Source organism: Chaetodon auriga, chromosome 18, assembly GCF_051107435.1.
Source record: "Chaetodon auriga isolate fChaAug3 chromosome 18, fChaAug3.hap1, whole genome shotgun sequence".
Classification (NCBI taxonomy): Eukaryota; Metazoa; Chordata; class Actinopteri; order Chaetodontiformes; family Chaetodontidae; genus Chaetodon; species Chaetodon auriga.
Window position 1 is genome coordinate 21925368 of NC_135091.1, and position 24033 is coordinate 21949400.

The following is a 24033-nucleotide window of genomic DNA, read 5'->3' on the forward strand; positions in this document are numbered from 1 at the left end:
GCTTTGTTTCAGTGGCAGTCCAGACCAACCTGGTCCCCCCCAAGAAGGTGCAGCCAGGCATGCTTCAGTCCAGCCTGGTGCATGCCAGTGTGGCCACCATGCAGAACCCAATGGGCTGCACTCTGCCGCGGCTCTCTGTCTCGTCCCGACCCCCCAGCATGGTGGCCAGCATGGAGGCCGTGGCTGATGGTTCAGCCCCCTTCACCATGATGAAGCTGAAGACAGTCCTGGCAGTATTCGTGGTGGTGGTGGCCTACCTGGTGGCAGGGGGCTTGGTTTTCCGAGCACTGGAGCAGCCCTTTGAAAACAATCAGAAGATCACCATAACAGCAGAGAAGGCAGCCTTCCTTCAGAAACACCCGTGTGTATCTCCGGATGAGCTAGAGGCTGTCATCAAGGTAAGAACAGCCGCTGGTCGATACTCCAGCCTTTCATCTGCCCTGGATGTGGTCCCGAGTGAGGACTCAGGTCTACTGAAACCTGAGCTTCATATCGATCTGACGCCATTCAAACTCCACAAATACTCCACACTCTGCCAGCCACTCTGGAATTTGATACAAACCACATTGAACTGTCTAGCACATACAAAGTGTAATGTCTTATGGCTTCCATACATTCTTAAAACTCCTTGAAGTTGGGTGAATCAGAAAATAATATTCCCCTCAGATGTTTTTGGAATAGAAAAACTATTTTCAATTATGATGTCACTCTGGAATGTCAATACGGGACTTTGGGATAAGCATGTTTTACTATGTGGAGATGAACAAATCACTTCATTAAAACAGGCTGCACCCCATAAAGTAGTTCTTGGATAGAGATTAGTTGTCATAGCAAATGATGATTTGTAACTGATTGAACCAACTGGCAAAATTTGATTATTACATGACTTGTTTATAGTGAGGATTGTAACATATCTGATCTTAAACTTGACACATGACACAAACTTGCTGTTTAATAGTGATGAGATTGATTGAAAGATTTCTCAAAATAAACCAATTCACCTCAAATTACAAAATCCTTTGCCAGTAACATTAGACAAAATGATCAAGTGAAGTTCTAAGGTTGCAGTATTTTCCAATCACTCTGACGACTACTCACTTTGAAACATACAAACACATGTCCATGTTTTCATATATAAATGAGTCATACCTATCTTTATTTTAGTATTATCAGTTAAGCCCAACATATTGCTCCTAATACATTGTTCCTCTTCAAACTGTTAATTTGGTGGATTATGTTATAGCTTGTGATGCTACAGTGACTTCCTACATAGATGGTTTTGATTGGACAGCATTACAATTTTGGTGCTTTGGGGGGCAGCAGTAGCTCATTCTGTGAGCACTTGGGAACTTGAACTGTAGGGTTCCCGACTGCGGGTTCCCAGTTACTCCTAACTGTTCAGGCCATTGTGCTATGTGGCCAGATTTTCTCTGACAGCTCTCAACATCAATTAATGCATGTCTATAGATTGTATGTATATGTGTGTGTGTGTGTGTGTGTGTGTGTGTGTGTGTGTGTAAATGAAAAAAAATATTTTTTAAATTTAATAAAGTAGTTCTTCTTAAAATATTTTCAAGCAACCAATTTACACATCACTAAGGTATCAAGGTGAAGAATGAAATGCAAGTCTTAGCCCTGTTATGCTACACACACAAAGAATACAAATATTTAAATTAGAATAGAGTAAAACAAAAATAAAACAATATACAATTGGTACATATGTATATAACTATACAGGTGTACATCCAGAAAGTGCTGTTTTCATGGTAAGTGCAATATCACTATTGATTTCATTGTGATATGAAGACTCGTCATTGTTTGCCAATGATGGTGGTGTCATCTGCAAACTTCACAACAAAGCTCTTGCCATGTGGTTAATTGCAGTCATGCGTGTGCAGCGTGAACAAGAAGGGCCTGAGCACACATCCCTGCGGGGCTCAGACGTTGAGCACTAGAGTGGAAGACATGTGACTGCCAGTCTGAACTGTCTGTGATCTGTTTGTGAGGAAGTCCAATATCCAGTTGCAGAGTGTGATACTCAAGCCCAGAGTGCTCAGTTTCATGGGGGTGAATCAACAAACAGCACTCTGATATAGGAGTTGTTTCTTTTCAAGGTGTGTGAAGACTTGGTGGAGGGCATGGTCCTGAATGCAAACTGGTGAAGGGCCCAAGCTGGCCATGCTATGTTTGATGTGCTGGAGATCCAGTTTCTCAAAGCACTTTATCAGAATGGGGATGAGTGCTACATGGTGGTAATTAATGAAATGTGTGTGTTTGTCTTTCCTAGTATATGCAAAGGAGCAGCTGCTTAAAAGGCAACAATATAAAGCCTTACATTTTAGAGGAGAAGACACTTAAGGTCATTGAAAAGTCCTTGTGGAAGGTGTCAGGTGGTGTGTGGGCACTGCCTGTCACTGGTGCCCTGTGGGTGGTGGTGTTCCTTTTGATTAATAAGAACCTGGGTGTTTCTTATGTTGGCTCTGTCCTCCAGTATACATGCCAGGAGGTGACATCCTTCAGGTCCTGGTTGATGCCACCAGGCACCCCTGTGGTGATGTTAAATGACAGACATTTTTGTTCACCGTAAGTGGAAACTTAAAATTGGGATATCTTACTCTGGACAAAGAAAAACATTCAGAGAAAACCTTTTGGTCAGTCATAGTTGCGCAGTTATTAGTAAAGAGAGAGCAGTGTCTGTGTAACTTCCCACTGAACTTTTCTCCCTCCTCTCCTTCTGCTGAAAACACTCACAGCACTGTAACTTTCCCTGAACAGCCCTGATAAGCTTTCTTGTTTTTTATTTTATGGTTTGTTTTACAGGGGCAATGCACAATCCATTTATTCCACCAGATATAGCAAGAAACTAATTTCCGTCTGTTGTCCCTGGCTTAAATTTAAACTGAATTTTGGAGTAAATCTTTGCTCAGTGACGGCAGATCTGAGTATCTTTCAGCCAAACTAACTTTTCATACTTTTATCGAATCAGTCTATTTTCAGACCTGGAATCTGTCATACCACTGGCTTCCTGTATCTGTTACACTAATGGCCTTTTGTTTGTCCTGGCTTTATTCAGATGTGACTCGACCATAGAGCTGAAATACTCGTCAGATATTTGTCACCCTGTTCACAGAGGGAGTGCTGACACTGCTGAAGAACAACAGTGACTTGGAGAATAATCATACCGACAAAGATGAGAGTTCTCTCTTCTCTCGCAGACTGCATGTCTGATGCTTTTTAAAATGTATTTTACAATTTATTGCTTACTGACCATCATGCATGCAAGGGACACATTGTCACACTTATCACTAGTAGAACCCTGCCTACATTTTTTAAATTGATTTGATCATTTATTCAACTGAATATGCTGCCAAATTGATACAGTCTGAAAGCCCAAGACAAGTTAAGAAGCCCATGACCCATGTTAAATTCCTATTTGCTCACATGCTAAATGCTATATGAACACTGTTCAACTGTTGGTATGAAAGATGAACATTTAGAAAGGGAGACTTATGATGATTTCTGTTCTCTGAGGGTTTTTACTCTCTTTTGCCTGAGATCTGAAGAGGAAAAGGTGCATGTGTGCAAGGGGCTATTGAGTGAGTTTTTTACATTAAGTATCCCTCTCCTATAAAATCTGTCTGGCCATTATTTAGATGTTTGAAGTCAAATCTCCCACACTCAGTGTGAGAAAATGGCTTAGAAAAAGATTTCTACAAACATCAGGACCTTCATGAACATGAACTTATGCTTGAAAGCCAGATTACATAAACAGATCTTAATTTGACTTGTTGCTAACACCAAGAACTTTTATGGCCAAATGCTCACGGCCACTCGTAAAGCAGCTTAGTAGGACATAGTTGTTTGGCCCTGATGACTATTGACCTCAGCAGCTGGTATGATATGACATTTTCCTGTGTTTAACCTGTCTTTTTCAGTGTTGTTCCACGTAAATATTTCCCATAAATCTCCAGTATTTTTAACCTTTTGATAAATAAATAGATAAACAATGGTTGGCTGTAACATTGACAGGACACAGAACCGCCTATTTGATGTGCTTACTACATTCCCAGACATCTGATAGTGACCACTTACTTGTAGTCTCTGACTTAATGTAGGAACTCGGTAACCCAATCGTTGTTGCTCTCATATTTTAAAGCAAGTGGTTGCCAAGTGGTGATTTTATGATTCACTGTGTGTACGCTTCTCTAAATGTAAGGGGTATGTGGATAGTGGTTCGGGCGGTGGGATGGCCATGGGTGGGATGCTGGAAAATTTCCCCTATTTTTAAATCCCAATGTTGACATGATGATAATGGATAGGATAATGCAGCAAATGGCCACTGCAGCTGAGCCCAGACAGCCGCTGAATGAGCTGAAGGCTGCAGCCTGCAGGGAGGCAGTTTGTCTCCTCCACGGACCACTGCTGCTTCAATTTCACATCCATACTCAAGCTCTAGCTTTTCTTCCTCTTTGAATTAGGCACATAGTTTTAGTTGGTCCTGTTTGTCATGATATTCCGGTTCCCAGCCCCTGACCTAAGCAGTTCTTTCTTCTAAAACAACAAAGTGTTGGTGGCACTCTGAAACCAGTTTTCCTGGCCAAGAGCCAGTTCTTGCTGTTGAAATGCAATAAACTGCTTCCAGATTAAGCACTGGCTCCAAACTGTCCCTTGAACTGCCTTACAGGAAAAGGGGAACAAGTTTAGCCACTAAGGCAGATTGAGTCCAGGTGATCATGCTTGGACCTGTGATCTCTTGCAGTGAAATGAGAAGCAGCTGTGCACATAGTTGTATGTATATCTTTTGTTTTTTGACATGTTTATGTTGAAATAAATATACAAGTAGTTTGTTGTATTGGTTTACACTCTTATGAACTTAATAGATAAAAATATATTCAATGGTTCAAAAGGATGTGTTTTTTAGAGGGAATAGTAGAACATCATTTTGGCCAATTTTGACTGCCCTGCTTTCTTTAAACAGACATAGATACCTCATGGGCATGTATCTCTGTATCTCTTGGAAAACAGTATTCTCTTGATCACAAAGACAAATCAGATAGCCTGAATGACAGCCAAAACAGTCTGAGCCTGTCTTTGTGGTGTTTGCTTTTAGGTTTCCTCCCACTGTCCAAACACAGGTTGTATGGTTGTGGATGCGGAAGGAAGGCATGTCTATTTAGAGCTCCATAATAACTTTAACTTGCAAAGGTCACATTCAGAAATCTTATAATAAGAACTGATCAGCTGTCTCCAGTATTCACAGACATTTTCAACACTTCACTGGAGACATGTCACGTGCCAGCCAGCTTCAAGTCTTCAACCATCATCCCTGTTCCCAAGAATCCAAGGACCACAGGACTTAACGACTTCAGACCCGTCGCCCTCACCTCTGTGGTCATGAAGTCCTTTGAGCGCCTTGTGCTATCACACCTCAAGGACATCACCGACCCTCCCCTGGACCCCTTGCAGTTTGCCTACAGAGCCAACAGGTCTGTAGACGATGCAGTCAACTTGGCCCTCCACTTCATCCTCCAGCACCTGGACTCCGCAGGAACCTACGCTAGGATCCTGTTTGTGGATTTCAGCTCTGCTTTTAATACCATCATCCCAACTCTGCTTCAGGAGAAGCTCTCCCAGCTGAGTGTGCCTGACTCCACCTGCAGGTGGATTACAGACTTCCTGTCTGACAGGAAACAGTGCGTGAAGCTGGGGCTGCGTTCTTTCTCCTCTGCTCTTCTCCCTGTATACACAGGTGCACCTCCAGTCACAAGTCCATCAAGCTCCTGAAGTTTGGGGACAACACCACCCTCATCGGACTCATCTCTGATGGCGACGAGTCCGTCTACAGGTGGGAGGTTGACCATCTGGTGACCTGGTGCAACCAGAACAATCTAGAGCTCAATGCTTTAAAGACAGTGGAGATGGTTGTGGACTACAGGAAGGACTCAGCCTCACCTGCCCCCATCACCCTCTGTGGCTCCACTATTGGCACTGTGGAGTCTTTCCGCTTCCTGGAAACTATCATCTCCCAGGACATCAAGCAGGAGCCGAACATCAGCTCCCTCATCAAGAAAGCACAGCAGAGGATGTACTTCCTATGGCAGCAGAAGAAATTCAATCTGCCACAGACAATGATGGTGCACTTCTACACAGCCATCATTGAGTCCATCCTCACCTCCTCCATCACCATCTGGTACGCTGCTGCCACCGCCAAGGACAAGGGCAGACTGCAGCGTGTCATTAGGTCTGCAGAGAAGGTGATTGGCTGCAATCTCCCGTCTCTTCAGGACCTGTACGCCTCCAGGACCCTGAGGCGTGCAGAAAAGATTGTGGCTGATCCCTCTCACCCCGGACACAAACTCTTTGAGACACTCCCCTCTGGCAGGAGGCTGCGGTCCATCAGGACCAAAACCTCATGCCACAAGAAGTTTTTTCCCGTCTGCTGTCAGCCTTATCAACAAGGCCCAGAACCCCCCCTGACACTCTTCACACTCCACCTCTGCCTCTACTTGTCACACTGACATTGCCATAACTCTGTGCATTACATTAAAGCTCAGCTTGGACTTCTTTCTGAAAAAACAGACTGTGTTTCTGAAAAAACAGACTGTGTTTCTGAAAAAAAAACCCAAAAAAAACAAAACAGTCTTGTGCATATATATTTATAGTTATTTTTTAATTTTTTTTTTTTAATAGCTTATTTTTAGTAGATGTGTCATGCACCAACTTCACCAGAACAAATTCCTTGTATGTGTAAAATCATACTTGGCAATAAAGCTATTCTGATTCTAATAACAGAGAAAAAATTATACTAAACCTGACATGGCTGAATCGAATGGTGTTTGAATGATTAAAATCAACTAATAATGAATGAATGAATAACAATGAAAAAAACATAAATGCATTCCTGCCATTACTAAAAACGCTATCATTAAATGATTAAAACAGGTTTGCCTGCCAAGCACCAAATATTAACCACCAAATACACAATCTTAATCTGAGATATTGTTTTATTAGTAAGGTTGTGCGATTTCTAAATGGAACCTAAATTTAAAATGAGAGCTACTGTATAATAACATTCATGTAACTAAACACATACACCAATGAATTTAAATGGAAAGCAATAAAAGAGTTCTCTTGGATGATAATGTTAAGTGCAGAGGAAAATTAACTTGGTAAGCTTTGCTAAACTCATTGGAAAGGTAACTGTATCACCAGTGGAGTCTCTTGGGCTTAGAATCTGAACTGACCTGAGAAGGGAGATGTTTTATTTTGTCACATGTTTGAATGTTATCAGCCCGTGGAATGGCCACTATCAGTTGATATCACTACCACTGTAATACCTCTGGCGGGCAAACTGCACTTACCAGGAGGCCAGACAGTTCATATCATCTATTATTGTCACTGATAAACAGTTACCCAGTCAAATAGGCTGGGTAACTGTGACCGCTTCCATAGTATGTCTTTCCTCTCATGCTCTACGACTTGTCAGGTAAGTGAACTTGAGTGTGATATTGACAGTTATATGTAAACTTTGAATATTTAGGTGTGGAAAATTACTCTCTCAGGTCTTTCTTTAATAATTCCCAGTGTTACCTCTACCAGTTTAGAGCCAATTAATGACGTTTTTTTCTGGGATGTTAAGTTGAGCATGAAATATGCATGATGTTGACGTCACTTGCCTAATGTTAAATCATTATCTACACCCTCTGAGAAAGTCCATAATATTTAGCTTCAACATTTCACACTGAAAACAGCTGACCACATATAGCACAGTTGTATTTGTCTTAACTGCAGTCAGGTTGTTGGATAACAGTTAACAAATAAGTTAGATGAACAGTCTGCAGTTTCTCGTAACTTGCAGCTAACATTATGCATTTATCTATCATTTTACAGACACCTTCACTTATTTACCATAAGATCATGTCAGGAGAAATGTCTTGGTTTAGGCCTGTGTGCTCAAGTCACCTGTCCCTGCCACGACAATCAGAACTTGGACTCAGCAGCAGTTCTAAAGCACAGACTGCGTACAACAAAGCAAATGCAAAAGAGCTCAGTGTGTGCGAACTGCTGAAGAGTGAAGTGCGTTGGGCCTTATTTGAATCCTCAGCACCATTGACAAATCTTTGTGTCATTTGCAGAGAACATGCTGAATATAGGTGTCTTGAATGCAGCGGCAGTCGTGTGTTTTGTTAAAGTTGTGTCAAGATGACACACAGAAATTCTTTGAAATGGAATGTACTTATTCATGATTTATAATGTGCTTAGTTAAATCAGTCTGATTGACTTAGATTTAGTTTTCTTTTTTCTACAGACTATTTTCTATTTATTTCTGACTCAGACATATTCTTACGACTACATTTACACTAGTTATTGTGCCCTAGAAAAATGGAGACATTTTGTATCAGTAATTTAGGAGCTGATGGCAAATTCTCTGATGTAATGTTAATGCGTGAACTGAGCAGCAACAACACACAACACTGTCTAGCAGTTAATGTCACCATGACAGAGATGTCAACCATAGGGAAATAAACCACATTAAATTCACATTCATCTGGGGACAGGATCACTGTGAATGATATACAGCTACACTGTATATTCAATGCCACAACAAATATTAATAAATAGAAAATTGATATCAAAATAGAAAATTTTACACTTCATAACATATTGTAGCCTATTCATAACATGAGTTATTGCAGGACGTTTCAACTACATTTGTCCAAGTCCAGAATTATTCTGTGTTCTTTGTTTTGTTTTGTTTTTCTAAAAACGAGGCATTATTGTACACATTTTTTGTGTTGTTAGACTGAAGAATTGGCTGTCAGCTCTTAAATCGCAGATACAGAATGTGTCTCCTTTTCTCCAGGACACAATGCATCCTGTTTGAGGATAGCATTAGCATGGATCATAAAATCTGATATTTCTGCTTATTATGCCAGTGATAAACATGCTGAACTACGTACCCAGACGTGCCGAAAAGCCTCCCTCATATGCACACTATTCACTCTGTTTCATCCATAGAACAATGGCTTTTTCAGTGTTAGGTCAGCAACATTTATGGTGATGCTTTTACTCAGTAGAGACTGGCATGATGGCCTCCCATCACCCCTCTAAATCCACTGCCTCCTCTAAAATGACATACACATCTTACAAAATTTTATACACATTAAAATTTCTGCATGTAACCAGTGGCTGATCACGACTCAACACAGACAGTCTGACCATAGTATAAGCAGCTTACAGATTTGGATGTGATGATTCTGTGATTGGTCACTGTATTGCTTAACAGTAACTGTTACTTTCATTTAAATAAAGTGCAGTTATTGAGTAAGTAAGTGAGTCCTTTTTTGCAGTAGTGTAAAAAAACATACTTTCTCTATTTTGCTGAATACTTCTTGCACCTTCTTAACCATGCACATCAAGTGGCTCTATGGTAGAGGAGACAGCTGAGGAGCTGCAAATGTAAATAGAGGAAAAAACATAGTAACACTAAGAAACAATAGCTTATTGTTACTTCAGTATAAATGTGATAACAATAAGTCATTCACTCAGACTGTGTTTATTTGTGTGAATATTTATCTGTATGAACCTTTAAAATGCAAAACTAAACGGATGACTGTCTGTTGAGTCCAGGAAGACAGTAGCTCCTTTGCTGCACACTTTCTTCACTTCTAAGTTGGCCCTTGGTGATGGAATGCCATAATGGCTGTTTCCTCAAGATACCTTTAACCATGTTGAGGTAAAAATCAAAACGGGCTGGGAAAAATTTCATAAACCAACAAGCACAGATACACGTGGAGAGATAAGTCATCACAGAGACAATAATGGCTGTTGCTGACAGCCTTGGGCTGTGTTTCAAATCACTCCCCGTTAGCAATATATTCTGTGTAAATGTATGCTTAAAAATAAAAACAATCCCATAATGCATTGTGTCACATTTTAGTGATGCAGAAATTACTTTCATGCAACACTGTGATGAAGTAAAATAATGATGAATTGGTAATTGAAGAGATTGTGAATTTCTAGAAAAAGATACAGAAAAGATACATTAATATAAGAACTGTAATGGATTTACAGTTCAACATGTCTTGACAATATTAAAATATTATATGAAATGTTACCTGTGGATCATTGCCCAGGGCTTCAGCCACTTTGACCATTATACTGCCCACCTGACAGTGATAGTTGTTCCATGTTTCAGTCCATTAATAATGCCAAGTATGCCATGTTCATGCATAGTAGCTCTGGGAGCAGGCAGAGATGTGGAGGCAACAGGGGCACTTGGTGGCCAGCAAAATGCAAAGCACACAGGGTGTTGACCTTCCCAGCTGGAACCTTTGTCACTGGTGCTCACCCCATGTAACTCGTACTGTGACTATGTCTCTATTGTGGTCATTGGTTAAAAAACTGGTGTGTAGACAGACCTCAAAATAAACTATTGTGTCTCAGTTCGTGCTAGAATAAAATGAATGAATTATATGTCAATAGCACAATAGCATCAGGACAAGAACCTGGTCTAGACTTGTAATATACAAAAATGGTCAAAACCAACTCTTCCTCTGAGAAGTTTGAGATCCTTTAACATCTGCAGACCTCTGCTGTCCTCCTTTTATTCGATTTTTGTTGATAATTGTCTGTTTATTGCTGTTTTTTTATTTCACGTCTGCTCTCATCATTTTCTACAAACCAATTTGCTGCTCTGCTTAAATTGCACTCTTGGATTTTTACTTGGATACTTTTGCACATCTGGGTTATTTTGCACAGCTAAAATATTGCTCACTTGTATGTTTTATTATTCCTGTTACCATTTTTATTCTGTTTATTAGTTTTATCTTTGTGTCTGTCATGGGATACATGTCCACCACACACACACACACACACACACACACACACACACACACACACACACACACACACACAGGACAAGCAGGATAACCTGGTACAAAAAAATGAATGCTAATTCACAACACATGTTGTTAGTGTCTTTCCATATAATATTGATATACATCACAGATTTTTCAAACAATTAACCACAGTGTATATCTATCATGTGAGCTCTAAGTCTTTTATCTGACCATACGGGCAGCAATCCCACTGTGGTTTTAATGTATGGTGTTAATACAAAATACCTCACCTGAAGAATCATGGCAATTTTGTCCATGGTGAGGTCGTCTGAGTCGCAGACTCCCTCAGAATGTAACAAAAGTGCAAAAAACCGTTTCGGTCTCTATAGCTATTTTCCCTGTTCATAACAACTGTATGAGAGTGAATTTTTATACAACTCACTCTCTGAAATAATATACTCTTGGGGCCTTTTAGGTTTTTACAATTTTATTTTTTTGCTCGGATTTTGGCATTTCTTGTGCTGAGATGATTACATTTTTTTTAATGAATTTTGGAATTCCAGCTTGAAAACTGTGTTGATAAAATTTTACACTGCATAGGCAAGAGTGCCATTTTCATCCTCTTTTGGACCTTTTAGGTCCCATTAACAGTGATTAAAACCACTTATTTTCATTCCACTGCCATTGCAATACAGAAATGTGAAATCCTGTTAATTCCTCTGCATCCCTGCCGTCCAGAGGCTCAAAACTGCACAAAAAAACAAACAAAAAAAAAAAACAATCCACCAGATGGCACCATCTACACATGTTTTGCAGGGAGTCCTTGTGAGGGATAAAAGCCGCATTTGAACTAATGGGATATAACAGTGACGGCAGGACAGTGGAATAAATTATTTCAACTTAAACTATTTTGCTATGGATGTCAGAGTCTGGTGTGTATGAGTATTGAGAAATTAGTGTGTGTGTGTGTGTGTGTGTGTGTGTGTGCGTGCAAGAGAGATGTGGTCTGTAAAATCAGTGCGTAACGGCTACCAGCAACAAAAAGCAGCCCTGGCTGAACCTGAAAATTTGGGAGTCTCTGATCAGAGCGAGCACGGGCTTCAGGGGTGGTTTGGTTTGCAAAACAGCAAACTCTTTCGCCAATAATCAGGGACAGGTCATCAGGTGTTACGTGATTGAGCAGATTGGTGTGGAGAACAGCTGGCAGAGCAGGAGACCTGGTGAGGGAGAGTGGCAGCAGCAGCGCATTGATATATGTCTTTGAAATGAAAAGATAAAAAAGTGAGTAAAAATCCCTTATATCAACATGACCTTTGCAACCATGTCTGCATCATGATAAAATAAATTTTATTTATAATTTTTTTTATTCCACTCTTTTGTATATACCTATTGTTTTTACTCTATCCGTTTTGTTGGTGCTGCTGTAAACTGGAATTTTCCCTTGCGGGACGAACAAAGGAATATTGAATTGAATTGAACCAACAAGCAGCAAACCCCTGCAGAGTAGAAAGTAACCAAGGCAGCCAGGCGCCTCAAATTGTTTATGCAGGTGCGCCTGAGCTAAAGATATAAATTAGTTAGTGCACGTGCCTCACAGCAAGGAGGTCGCTGGTTCGATCCCCGGGTTTCTGTGTGAAGTTTGCATGTTCTTCCTGTGCATGCATGGGTTCTCTCCGGGCACTCTGGCTTCCTCCCACAGACCAAAAACATGCTCATTAGGTTAATTGGTGACTCTAAATTGTCCGTAGGTGTGAGTGTGAATGGGTGTCTGTCTATGTTGCCCTGCGACCGGTTCACGGTGTACCCCGCCTCTTGCCCATTGTTAGCTGGGATAGGCTCCAGCCCCCCGCAACCCCGAAAGGGATACGTGGGTATAGAAGATGAATGAATGGATTTCAATATTCATGTTTTTATCATTTATGATTCAGGACCTAAAAGTCCAAGGAGGGAAATGGTGTATTTTTTGTAACTGCACAAAAAAACAATAAATAAAAAATAAAAAGTAATATACGTTATGCCAAAAACCCCAAATCTGTGGTATGAAAAAAATACCCGGACGCTGTACTTATTCAATGAGAATCTTCAGTATGAATTGGCTGTTCCGTTAGAACAATCCCAGAGCTTGGTCCTGGCTCTATAATCTCGAGGAATGTGGATACGGTCACCAGGCCGAGGATCAGGAGGGTGAGTGGCCAAATCATCCTGATGGGAGGTACATAGTTCAAGACAATATTGACTGTACTGTAGAGGTTGGCCTAATGGATCTGTAGTCTCTGAAGGCTTGAATCACCCCAACTTGTAGCTAATATATGAAGTGGAATCTAAACAGGGAGACCTTAACCAGTGGATAGAACAGTTGGTGGTAGACCATTGTAGGAGACACCTGACCTTCAACCTCTACAATTGGCAACACACAAAAACAACTACATTTTATATTTAATCCCCCACTAGCAACTAGCATCCCAAAGTGCTTAGATGTCTGGTTTATGACCTGACTAGGATGTTGGCACCCCTGACATGTTCTGGGGGGTTTTGATCTGGTTGTGATGGACCGATTTTAGGGTTGGTTCTTTCTGACCTTTCTTAACTTTGATTTGGTACGTGATGGGGAGAGTTTGTTAGTATTTGTTTTGGATTGGCATGGCCAAGATGGCAGCCTCTCTGTCCCTCCACTGAGATCATCTGGGTTGTTTTAGCATTTTTCTTCATTTTAACCCCTTGTTTTAAATCCTCGCTTCATTGGTTTTAGGTCTTTTAAGTATATTTAATCTGCGCCACTGAGCTCACTGCTAACTGCTAACACAAGGTAACTTTGAACTGACTGTTGACTGCTGCTAGTTTACCTAGTTGTGTTTTTAGCCTTGCAGCTAGGCTAGCCGGTCACTTTTTACGAAGGATTTTAAGCATTTCATTCTTGGATTTTACTTCTCTATATCCCTGGTTGCTTATCTTCTGTATACCTGGGAAGCTGACGATATGTTGGGCTCATGGCATCTCTGTCGAGATCTCCTGTATGAAATCTGAGCTGATCCATAGAAAACATCCATCTAGCACCAAACACAGCTCAATGTCCAACTAGCCACCGTGGAACTGTGCCATGCTCAGTAGAGCCAGCTTGCTGGGATGATCATCTGAACAATTCCAGTACCAATGTTGTGAAGGCAAAGTGTAGGATCCCCATTCCTCTTGTTGATCCAAGCAGAGACATCAATATCCTGCCTCTCTCAAACTACTTTGCTCTGCTAGTTGAGATAGCTAATGGCCTGTCAGCCAGCTGACCCACTACGTGCCATCGGAGGTCTGTGCTGCAGGAAAGGAAACCTGTGCATACTCATTACTCAACTGCAACTTTTTAAATGTTTGTAGATCTGACAGGAGAGGTGGAGGTCTAGCAGCACTATTTTCTGATATGTTTTAATGCAGGAAACTCACTTTTATAGTATCTTGTACTGCCACCAAAATGCACAACTCCTGTCTTATTAATTATAGTGTATGAACCACCAAGCATTTATTTTACTGATGAAATTAATGTCCCAAACTTCCTTAGAGTTTGCGCTTATCCTGATTTCTGGTGACTTAAGAGGATCCCTTGATCCTTACTACTCAATGTCTAGCTTGAAAGTTAATTCTCAGCAACCTGCTGATACATGTAAGAATTTGATATGGTCAAAAAAAAAAAAGCTTCTAATCTGACATTGTGGTAAAACCGTTTTGTCAACACAATGCTTGTAAAATGAAATTGTTCAACTAAAATTCAATGACGCCACTTGATTTGAATTGTGGTGTGCAATGGTTTTCAGCTGCAAATGTTTGACTTGTGTTAATCTTGCACTCAGACACAACACAGAGTGACATTTAGATGTGGCAAAACTCAGTAGGCAGTCACAGTTTGATGTTTCAATATGTGAGAAATTTGGATAAAAGCCAACGAATCCACACTTGTAGCACAGGTAACAAGAAGGGCACTCAGACAGCACTGACTTCCACCAAGGCCAATAGTCTCATCTTCTATGATCTGCAAATCTACAAGTGCAGCCACTGTATATGTCTGGATATATTGTATTTCCCAAACTATAAATTAATTACATCAAAGTATGGTTGTGCCTAGGTGAAGCCTCATCATCTCCGCTGTACATTTATTATGTACTTCTATGTTGGAAATATTTCACATATATATCACAAAACGCTTTATTATCATCAAGTATGGTTAGACTGAAATAATGAGCATAAACATCATGGCCATATCAACTTGTTATCAAAAACAGCTGTTAAGAAAAGCTGTATGTTTACAGAGGAGAAATTATTTCATGGTCAGTATTATTACTTGTTAGCTTGAAGCTTAAATAAGTTCAAGCTTAATTAACATTTGGATGTGGGTAAAACTACAATTAGTTCCATTATATGTGTGTTTAGGCTTGTGCCGATGTTACAATTTGACCAGTTCTCTCATGAAATTACTGTTCCTAAGGGCTCCACAGTGACTGTATAAAGTTTGGCGGCTACCCCAGGAGATTACAGGCACTCGGGACTGTGGATTGTGATGACTACTGATTACTACTGAACTTGACTACCATCTACTGAATTTTAAGTTGTATGCCGTTTATTCAGCCAAGCCCAGTTCTTTGGGGGCTCTCCTTACTTTGATATAAAACTATAACCTATACACTGTATATGTAGTTTACCGCATGTATTACTATATAAAACTAGTATTTGTTTTATGAGGACAACATGACTGCCCTTTGATATTGTACTACCATAACGTGACAAGAGCATTCCTATATATACTATATAATCTATAAAGTGGGCATAATCCTTGTATAATATAATATACAAAACACATATTTCGTGTAAACATGCCCTGATTTTGTGCATTGTTTATTTGTGTAGCCTCCACCTCAAACTTCTTCCATATCCATACCAGTGAAAGTCATCCATTACCACGTCACTGTCTTTGTCAAAGCAACATATACACACATAACGTGTGGATGTGCCACTATTGGAATGTTTCATCACAGATGACAGAGCACCGCAACACAGCACCTTGTGAGTGACAACTGAACTTAAGAAAAGATGCACAGCATTATTACTGCTTTTTTCTTTTGTTTAGCAGTAGTAGTAGTCAAACAGGAAGACATGCAAAATATCATTGATTGATTATTTCTTGGTGTATAAAAAGTATGCAAAAATAGCTTCATGATACACATACTTACATTGTAAACTGCATTCCACAGGGTTTTTTTTTTTTTTTTTTTTTTGTAGAAGCAACTTGACACAGGTGAGTACATTCAGAGAAATGCACAAGACAACATGAGACAGACTTCCAGAAACACAGAGACAGCAGACACCTTGGCATCTTTGCAGGGAGACCTGCCAAGGCTCTATGGTTTATGCCTAATATTCACATCATACTCACAGAACTTAAGAAATTAGAATGATTCTTTGGGTTAAGGGTTAGGGTTAGAATCATTCTAACCCTAACCCTTAACCCTAGCTTTTACCCAAATCTAACCCTTCAAAGAAATCTGCATGGTCACAATGTCACCACTTTTCATAAGAAGAAGAGAACCAAGTAGCAGAATTATAACTTGCCTAATGTCCATATTAATGTGGATCGAAAGTTCAGTAATGCAAAGATGGTCTATTCACAGAGTGGACAAAGCCCTATCCAAAGCTAACAGTAGACTAACACAAACATATGTTGTCTAGTTCACTGGTATAATCACACAAATTTAACAGTTGAACTAAACATGATATCACAAAAAGGGTGGAGGATAAGGAGAATCGAGACACTGCTGCCAGCATTGACCCTTGGCATCTTATGGACAAAATAAATAGGCCCACCCCATAGATCAGCCAGTCTCCAGTGGCAATGACACTGGAGGTCTCTGGAACCAATCCATACTGGAACTGGCACCTGTCAGATCACACAGATCATCAGAGGATGATGGCTACAGACAGAAATACACTCTGGGGCCATAACATGCACATTGCCATAGTCTTGCTTGTTTGATGTCTAGCTGTTGCTGGGAACGTCCAGTAAACCTGCACCAGATGATCACAGTGTTCTTGAAGGCAAATAATAAAAATAGGGATTTAGAAATGTATCTGAGCACTAGCCGGAGGAGGACCTTAAAGTCAATCCTGACTGTTACAGGAAGCCAGTGCAGAGCATCTAAAACTTGAAGAATGTGCTCTCTCCTCACGGTTCTGAGCTATAGAATTTTGAATGATATATATATGTATGTGTGTGTGTGTGTGTGTGTGTGTGTATATATATATATATATATATATATATATATATATATATAGAGAGAGAGAGAGAGAGAGAGGTTTTTTTTGTTTAAGATCTGAATTTAAGATAACACCAATACTCATAACCTCAGATTTAATCCAGAGAGTTCATTTCCCCAGATTATGAAGAAAGCATTTCTTTTTTTGTTTTAGGGCTGACTAGTAGGTCCTACTAGTCCTCATTTAATTTTCAAGAGATTATTGTTCATCCATCTATTTATTGCCAAAAAACGGGTAGCAATGGTGTCTATAGCTTCAGCATCATTTGGTTCATCACAGATGTACAGTTGAGTGTCATCTGCATAATTATGGAAAAATGCATTGTGGCAGCATGTATAGTGAGAACAGTAATGGACTGAGGCAGCTCCTTTATGCAACGCCAAAACAGATGTCATGTTTCTCAGACACATGATCTCCAGACTGACGTAAAACTTTCTACCTTTGATGTTTGATGACGTTGATGTTTTAAACAAGTTTAACACACAGTTAGATAGATCAATCAAACTGTTCAAGATGATTGAAAATCTTTCAAATCTTTGAAAGTGGTTCTACCAATAGTGTGAGACATATGTCTAATTTGTCCAGATGTTGCTGAGATTTGCTACAAGGATTATGTCAGTGGTTCAATAGAGAGAATGAAAAGACTGAGCATAGACTGCTCTGTCTCATACCATGAAAAATTGGAAAAGGTTAGAATTTAGTCCATTTGTACTAACCATGGCTGAGGGGTGGGCATGTAGTTAGAGCAGTACAGTCTGTTTTTTTTTTTTTTTGGGGGGGGGGGGTAAAAATGAGACTAGGTTACATTAAGGTTACATTACTATGATCATGGAAAGCACCCTTCACTATAGCAGTCCAAATGGAGCTCAAAAGTACTGGCCTAAGGAGGTCCCAAAAGTACAGCAGTACTTCTGATTGGACCTTGTCAGAGCCTGGGGATTTCCCTCTCTACATTTTTCTTAATGCAGTTTTTAACTCCTGTTAAGTCACATTTAAGGTTGGCTTTGGCACCCATGGTTGCCAGTTCGTCCTGAGCTCTCCCATATGTTATGTCAGATCTCTGTGTGAGTATTGTGACGAAAACTGTTGGAAAACCTCCCTGTGATTTTTGCCAAGATTGAACTCTTTTTATTATTTATTTATTATTTTTATTTATTTTTGTTTGTTTTGCTGTCTGGACTCTTTTGCTAAGTGTCTTCTCTGTTACAGCGTTCTCCAGCCACGTTCATCATGCCGCTCTGCCTCAGTTGTTCAGTTTTTGTTTGAACACATTTCCACTGCTAGAGTGCGTTTTCTGTTTGAGAGTTTTCGCCTTTTGTTTAAATAAATTCCTTTTTTCTTTCACTTTGTATTGTAAAAGAAACATTTCAAGGCTTGGCCTTAACAGTATCTAGTTCTAGATTGCAGTCAGCATTAATTGCTGGGGTGTAGACTGATATGAACGCCATAACATATATCAATGTGCAAATACATGCTATTCTCCCCCATTTGTCAGTCTCAGTCTCTCAGTTTCCACTGACAAATCTTTCTTAAAAAGAATAATAGCTCCTTTGGACTGCTGGTGCTGGGAGCCACACGGTGGTGCATGCATGGCCCCCATCTTGGGTTTAGACCCTAATAATAAACTGGTACAAACACAATAGAGTTCTGCCCCTTCGGTGCTTGAACCTCAAATAGAATAGAAAACCATAATGCAAGACAGTATAAAAAATGACTGAATAATAAAATAGACATGACACAAGTACATTTAAAAACACTGAGATTTAAAAGAATGTTTTTATGATGCACCAACAGTACCGTACTGTGAAATTTGTAGTGCATTGTAAAGAGTTCCAGAAACAGTGAAACTAAAAGCAGTCTTTTCAGCTTCAAAATTCAGGGAACCTCAGAATGAGCAAGTTTTGGAAGCAGTTTGATAAGTTTCTATGTTCCAAACTGACATGAAATGATGATAGTTTTCTAACAAGTAATTTGTAGATGCATATGTGACAGCTTTGACCCCATCTTACAGAAAGTGAGGTATAGTGGTGAGTACCAAACTTATGACCATGAATCTTGAGTGCTGAATGGTAAACTGCATTTAATGGTTTCAGAGTGGTGTCGGCTGCATTTCCACAGATCACGTTCCCATTGCCAAATACAGAAAGAAAGGCAGGTTTTAAGGTTACTTTTTTTTTAAGATTACTGCATTTTGGAGAGTACTGGAAGACATTGGCAGATTTTCTAAAATGAAGGAAATCTCCCATACGTAAACAGCAGAAGTTTCCCTGAGTGAGAACAAAACAAATGTTTGAAAAAAAAAAAAAGAAAAATGTTTATGAATGTGGGCTAATCCTGTCATAAGTAATACTTACAGTTGTAAACTGATAAATTGATCTGACAGGCATGTATTTTGGTGACACATACAAATAATTTAATATAAGAATGACTCAACTCCGAGTGTTGGGTTAAACATTTAAACATAAAACTTGGCAAAAACTTGAAATGAAAAATCTACTGTCTGTTAGATGCACTAAAGCCCGGACTCATTCAATAGTCAAGGTTTGAGGAGATGCAGACATGTAAAATGATCTCTGTGTATTTAAAATATACAATGGATCAAATTTCGAAATATTTCTAAGGTGATAAAAACAAGACTCCATGAGTTTTGCTGCTCAAAGCTTGAATTACTATCAAGCCAAAAGCTAGTATTCTTTGTCTGCATGTCATCACCGTAACAATGGAAGGAAATACCATGTCTAGGGATAATATATCTCAGGATAAGCATATTATTAACGGAGACACACAGACTGTCTAATAGAGTGCTGTGATCGTCTGTGACAAAGGCAGTGTTAAGGTCTAGAAGAACGAGGACTGAGCTCATCCCATCAGCAGCAGCCGTTAAAAGGTCATTAGCCACAGTAAGAAGAGCAGTCTCAGTGCTGTGATGTTTGCAAAAGCCATAATGTTTTTTTTTCAAAAACATTATTTTAGTTATTATTGTTATGTATTCTTCTTGTGCTATTTTTTCTAAAATGTTTGGTGTAAAAGGGTAGCTTGGAGATTTTCTTGGAGTATAGAAGTAATAACTATTGTTGTGGAGTAATATCTCATAACTCACTTCATAGCCTCATAGTATACTTGGAGACCTGATTTCTTTCATCTCCCCTCTGCATTCCTAAACTTCGAGTTGCGAATATTGACTTATCCGAGGCTGCTTTTTTTGTGGAGGCTTTGACTGGTGGACTTTAGGAAGAGCAAGTTAAAACAGTCCATCAATTCGTTAGTATGATAGTCTCAGAAGTGGGCTGTGATAATTAAAAAGTGTACAGACCTTGATCTTGAAACTCTTTGTGTTGACAGTTTGACATCGCTAATACTATCTATTTCACAGGTAAAAAATAGTCCAGACCAGGAGAACAATTTCACATCATTACACCAGCCACTATTAGTGTGAAAGCAAATTTCTTTGCCTTTCATTTAGCCTGTGCGCCCCGATCTGCTCTGAAAAGTTGGAAACCTTCCAGCAATTTATAATATATCCTCTTCTGTTGTTATGTATCTTTATTTAGTGTGACATGTGCTCTTCAAAAATCCAAACTAGGGTTTGAAGTCTGTGCTTAATTTAAAAGTCTGTGACAAAGTGGAACTTTTGATCAGAGTTTGACTTGGATGAGGTGCATCAGTTGTGTCCTTGTGTGTTTGCCCTTCAGCTGGCCACACAGCTATCTGTCACACCCTGAGTGTGCCTCATTACACTGAGACTCCATCTGCCATGCCGGACACTTGCAGGGCAGACTGGCACTGAGCGTGATGCCAGCTCTTGATATCTGCCGTGTTCCTGTGTCCTCTTCCTACACATCAGCCAAGCTTGTTAACTGTGCAGAGGCACACACTGCAGAGAAGCAGCCTCAGAAGTTTTCTTTTCGCCGTCTCCTGAGAGGTCTTACTGTAGCCCTAGTAAAGTGATGACGCCACATGGTGTAACTAATCTAAATCCATTTGGTCTACTCACACATTTTGAATAGTAACATTAAATTCAGAATGAAATGAAATGTAAATCAGAAACTGGACAGTGACACTGTCACTGTCTTTGAAGCTTGAATTAAAATGTCCAACCATCATCTTTATGAAGTTATAACTTCATAAAGATGATGGTTGGTTGAACTGGGAAAATATTCTCTAGATATCGTATTTGGGCTGTGGTAACACTGCATACTACATACAACTACAATGCGATGAACACAGTTAACCTATTCACCTTTTTGATGAATGTTTTCTTCCCAAAAATGTCTTTGTCTCAGAAATTGTAACAACTGAGATATTTTACCTCTAGGGGGTGCCACAAATGTGAAAAGTTTGTCAAAGTTTGTTTGTCAATCTCAAAATTTGCAGCTCGGATTTGAGTTTTTCCACATGTTATATTAAGTCATATTAAATTCATTGTGTAAGGTTTGGTCATGATTGGTAAATTGGGCAGTGGTTGTACTGATAACATTTTTAGTAATATTACTGTCAAAATTTCCAAACTATCATTCAAACTTCAACATAAAATCAAGTAACATCTTGATTCCAGCTTTAGAAGCTGGTAAGAATTTGATGGGCTCTCTATGTAGAAACTGGATAACCAGTGGTGTAGTAGTGCCTGAAGAAGTGGGTATACTCTTAATTTATGCCCCATTTTTTTTAAAGTGACCCATCCAGCAAAGGATAAATGCCCTGTGTTATTAACACTGACATGTGAAATTACTTTTGCATATTTACTTCACCCAAAAATGTGCCAATAGTACATGCACATTGTCACTTAACTTCTGCTGCTGGACTTCAGGGAGTAACGATCATTATGAAATTAACATTAGCCACAGAAAGATGGAGTAGCAGCAACAGATCCATGAGAGAGCGGGAACTGAGCTATTGTTAGCTGAGCTGCTGGCTAGCACCAATGTAATGTTTGCATCACCATTGTTTGCTGAGTTGCTGGCCTATAGCACCCACGCAGCATTGCAAGGTCGTTTTTTCTGAAAGCAGATTGTTGTTTGAGTTGTTCGCTTCATATTTCCTCCATTTCCTTCTTTCTGTCATTAATTTAATTATTGACTATATTATCCAACAGGGCAAGCAGGTAGACCACAGGCGACCTTTATTTTCCTCGGATGGCATTGGCAACGTAGGACCCGCCCTACTCTGCTTCTGATTTGCTTACCCTGATATTCTTACCCAACCAACCAATCAGAGAATCAGTATTACTTTTTCCTGGGTGGCCTTTGTCACCCTAGGAAGAAATAATTGCAGCACAAAATTAAATGGTGCACATCAGAGGGGATTGTAAGTGGGTATATGCAATGCCAACCGAAAAATAAGTGGGTATACACCGTATACCTGTGTATACCCCGCACTACACCATGGTGGATAACCAATAGTCATCCAGCTAAAAATGTTTTAACTGCACCCTCTCACTGCTGGCTTCTTCCCAGGTGAGCCTCTGAGATGAGTGTGAAGTGGGAGAGTACATTATTCTTGGCTGCAGTGTATCAAACAAATCACTGCAATGATTTGTGAGAGAAAAACGTCACAGACAAATGGATGAATTTCATTTTTGGAGACTGGCCTCGACATGTCCTGAGTCAGTCTAGTTGGATGTGTACAGCACATTTTACACAGTAGTATATGTCTGGGGCTGTGTTATGCTATAAGTACTATCTCAATTAATTTGAAGAAAGTATCCATTCCAATAATTTGGGACCCTTCCCCAAGCATTGAAATGGTGAGTAAAAACATTTAATAAAGTAGACCACTAACTGAGTGGATCATTTCATTTTTGTGAACCATAAGCTGACCACTAGTTAGTGCTGTGTATGTGTGTGTGAGAACATGGAATGTTACCTATATGCTACCTGCACATTATCACATTAGTTCATTTGCAACTGAGGTAGCTAGTGCTGTAACTGTAATGTAACTCCAAAGCAAACACTTTGTTGGTGTCACCCACTATTGAAGTTTGTTTATTGTTAGTTTCCAAGAGGACTAACCAGACAGAAAGCAATTGTTTTGAAGAGCAAGGACTTTGCCATTTGGGTGGTTTTGACAGTTCTAGGTACCATGAGTGTTTTAATGGTAAACTAGCGAAATGAGTGAGTGGGTGGGCGAGAGTGAGGGAGGGATGGTGTGGCTGTGGTCAGGGTGGACAGAGGTATACTGTGAATGTGGCTCTATATGTATATTATGATCATCATTTTGTGATAAAAATTCTGCAGTCTTTGGAGCAATGATTTTGATATATTTTGCTGACTTTACTGACATCAGTAGTAATGTTAGCGCCCAATCTCCAACCCGGCGCATTTTCTAACGTATCTAAATTTATTCTTAGGGATCTGTCAGAACTTCTTTGCCCCTGGTAATATTTCTATGTATTTGACTTATGTCAGATTGTTTGCTGTTCATAAAAAAATGCAATTCTGTTACATCCACTGTTCCCAGTACAGCTTCTCAGGCCAAATTAACATCCATACCAAAGAAGAGGCCTCGTCTGGACCTTGAGGAGGAGGAAGGCTGACCCTGCAGATAGCTTTGACAGTTGACAGACTTTTTGTGAGTTACTGAGAGAGGTGTGCAAAGTAGAGTAGTAGAGTGCAAAGAGTATAGTATAGTAAGAGTTTATTCACTAATTCAGTGTTTGAACCTTTTCTGTTTCTTCAGGCTCAGCAGCAGTCCTTGGGACAAACCTCAGTGATGTGGAGATGCTCCTGATATAACATGATAGTATAATGTAAGTAACAGTGAATATTATGTTGTACAGATTTATCTGAGTGACCTGATGAAGCTGTGTTTGATTAGGTGTTCCTGGACCTGACAAACTCTCCTCACAGCATGAGAAACCACCTGACCAAGTTGTTGCTGGGCAGGTGCTGTGCTTCAGTCAAGC

General features: G+C 39.8%; 1 protein-coding gene across 1 annotated transcript in view; it reads left to right on the forward strand.

Moving 5' to 3' along the window:
- The window catches only part of LOC143336088 (potassium channel subfamily K member 10-like), a 52842-nt gene that overhangs the window by 3210 nt on the left and 25599 nt on the right, over positions 1–24033 (forward strand). Inside the window, exon 2 of the mRNA XM_076755975.1 lies at positions 13–398. Within this exon, the coding sequence (XP_076612090.1) occupies positions 13–398 (386 nt within the window). The remainder of the gene's footprint in view (positions 1–12; positions 399–24033) is intronic.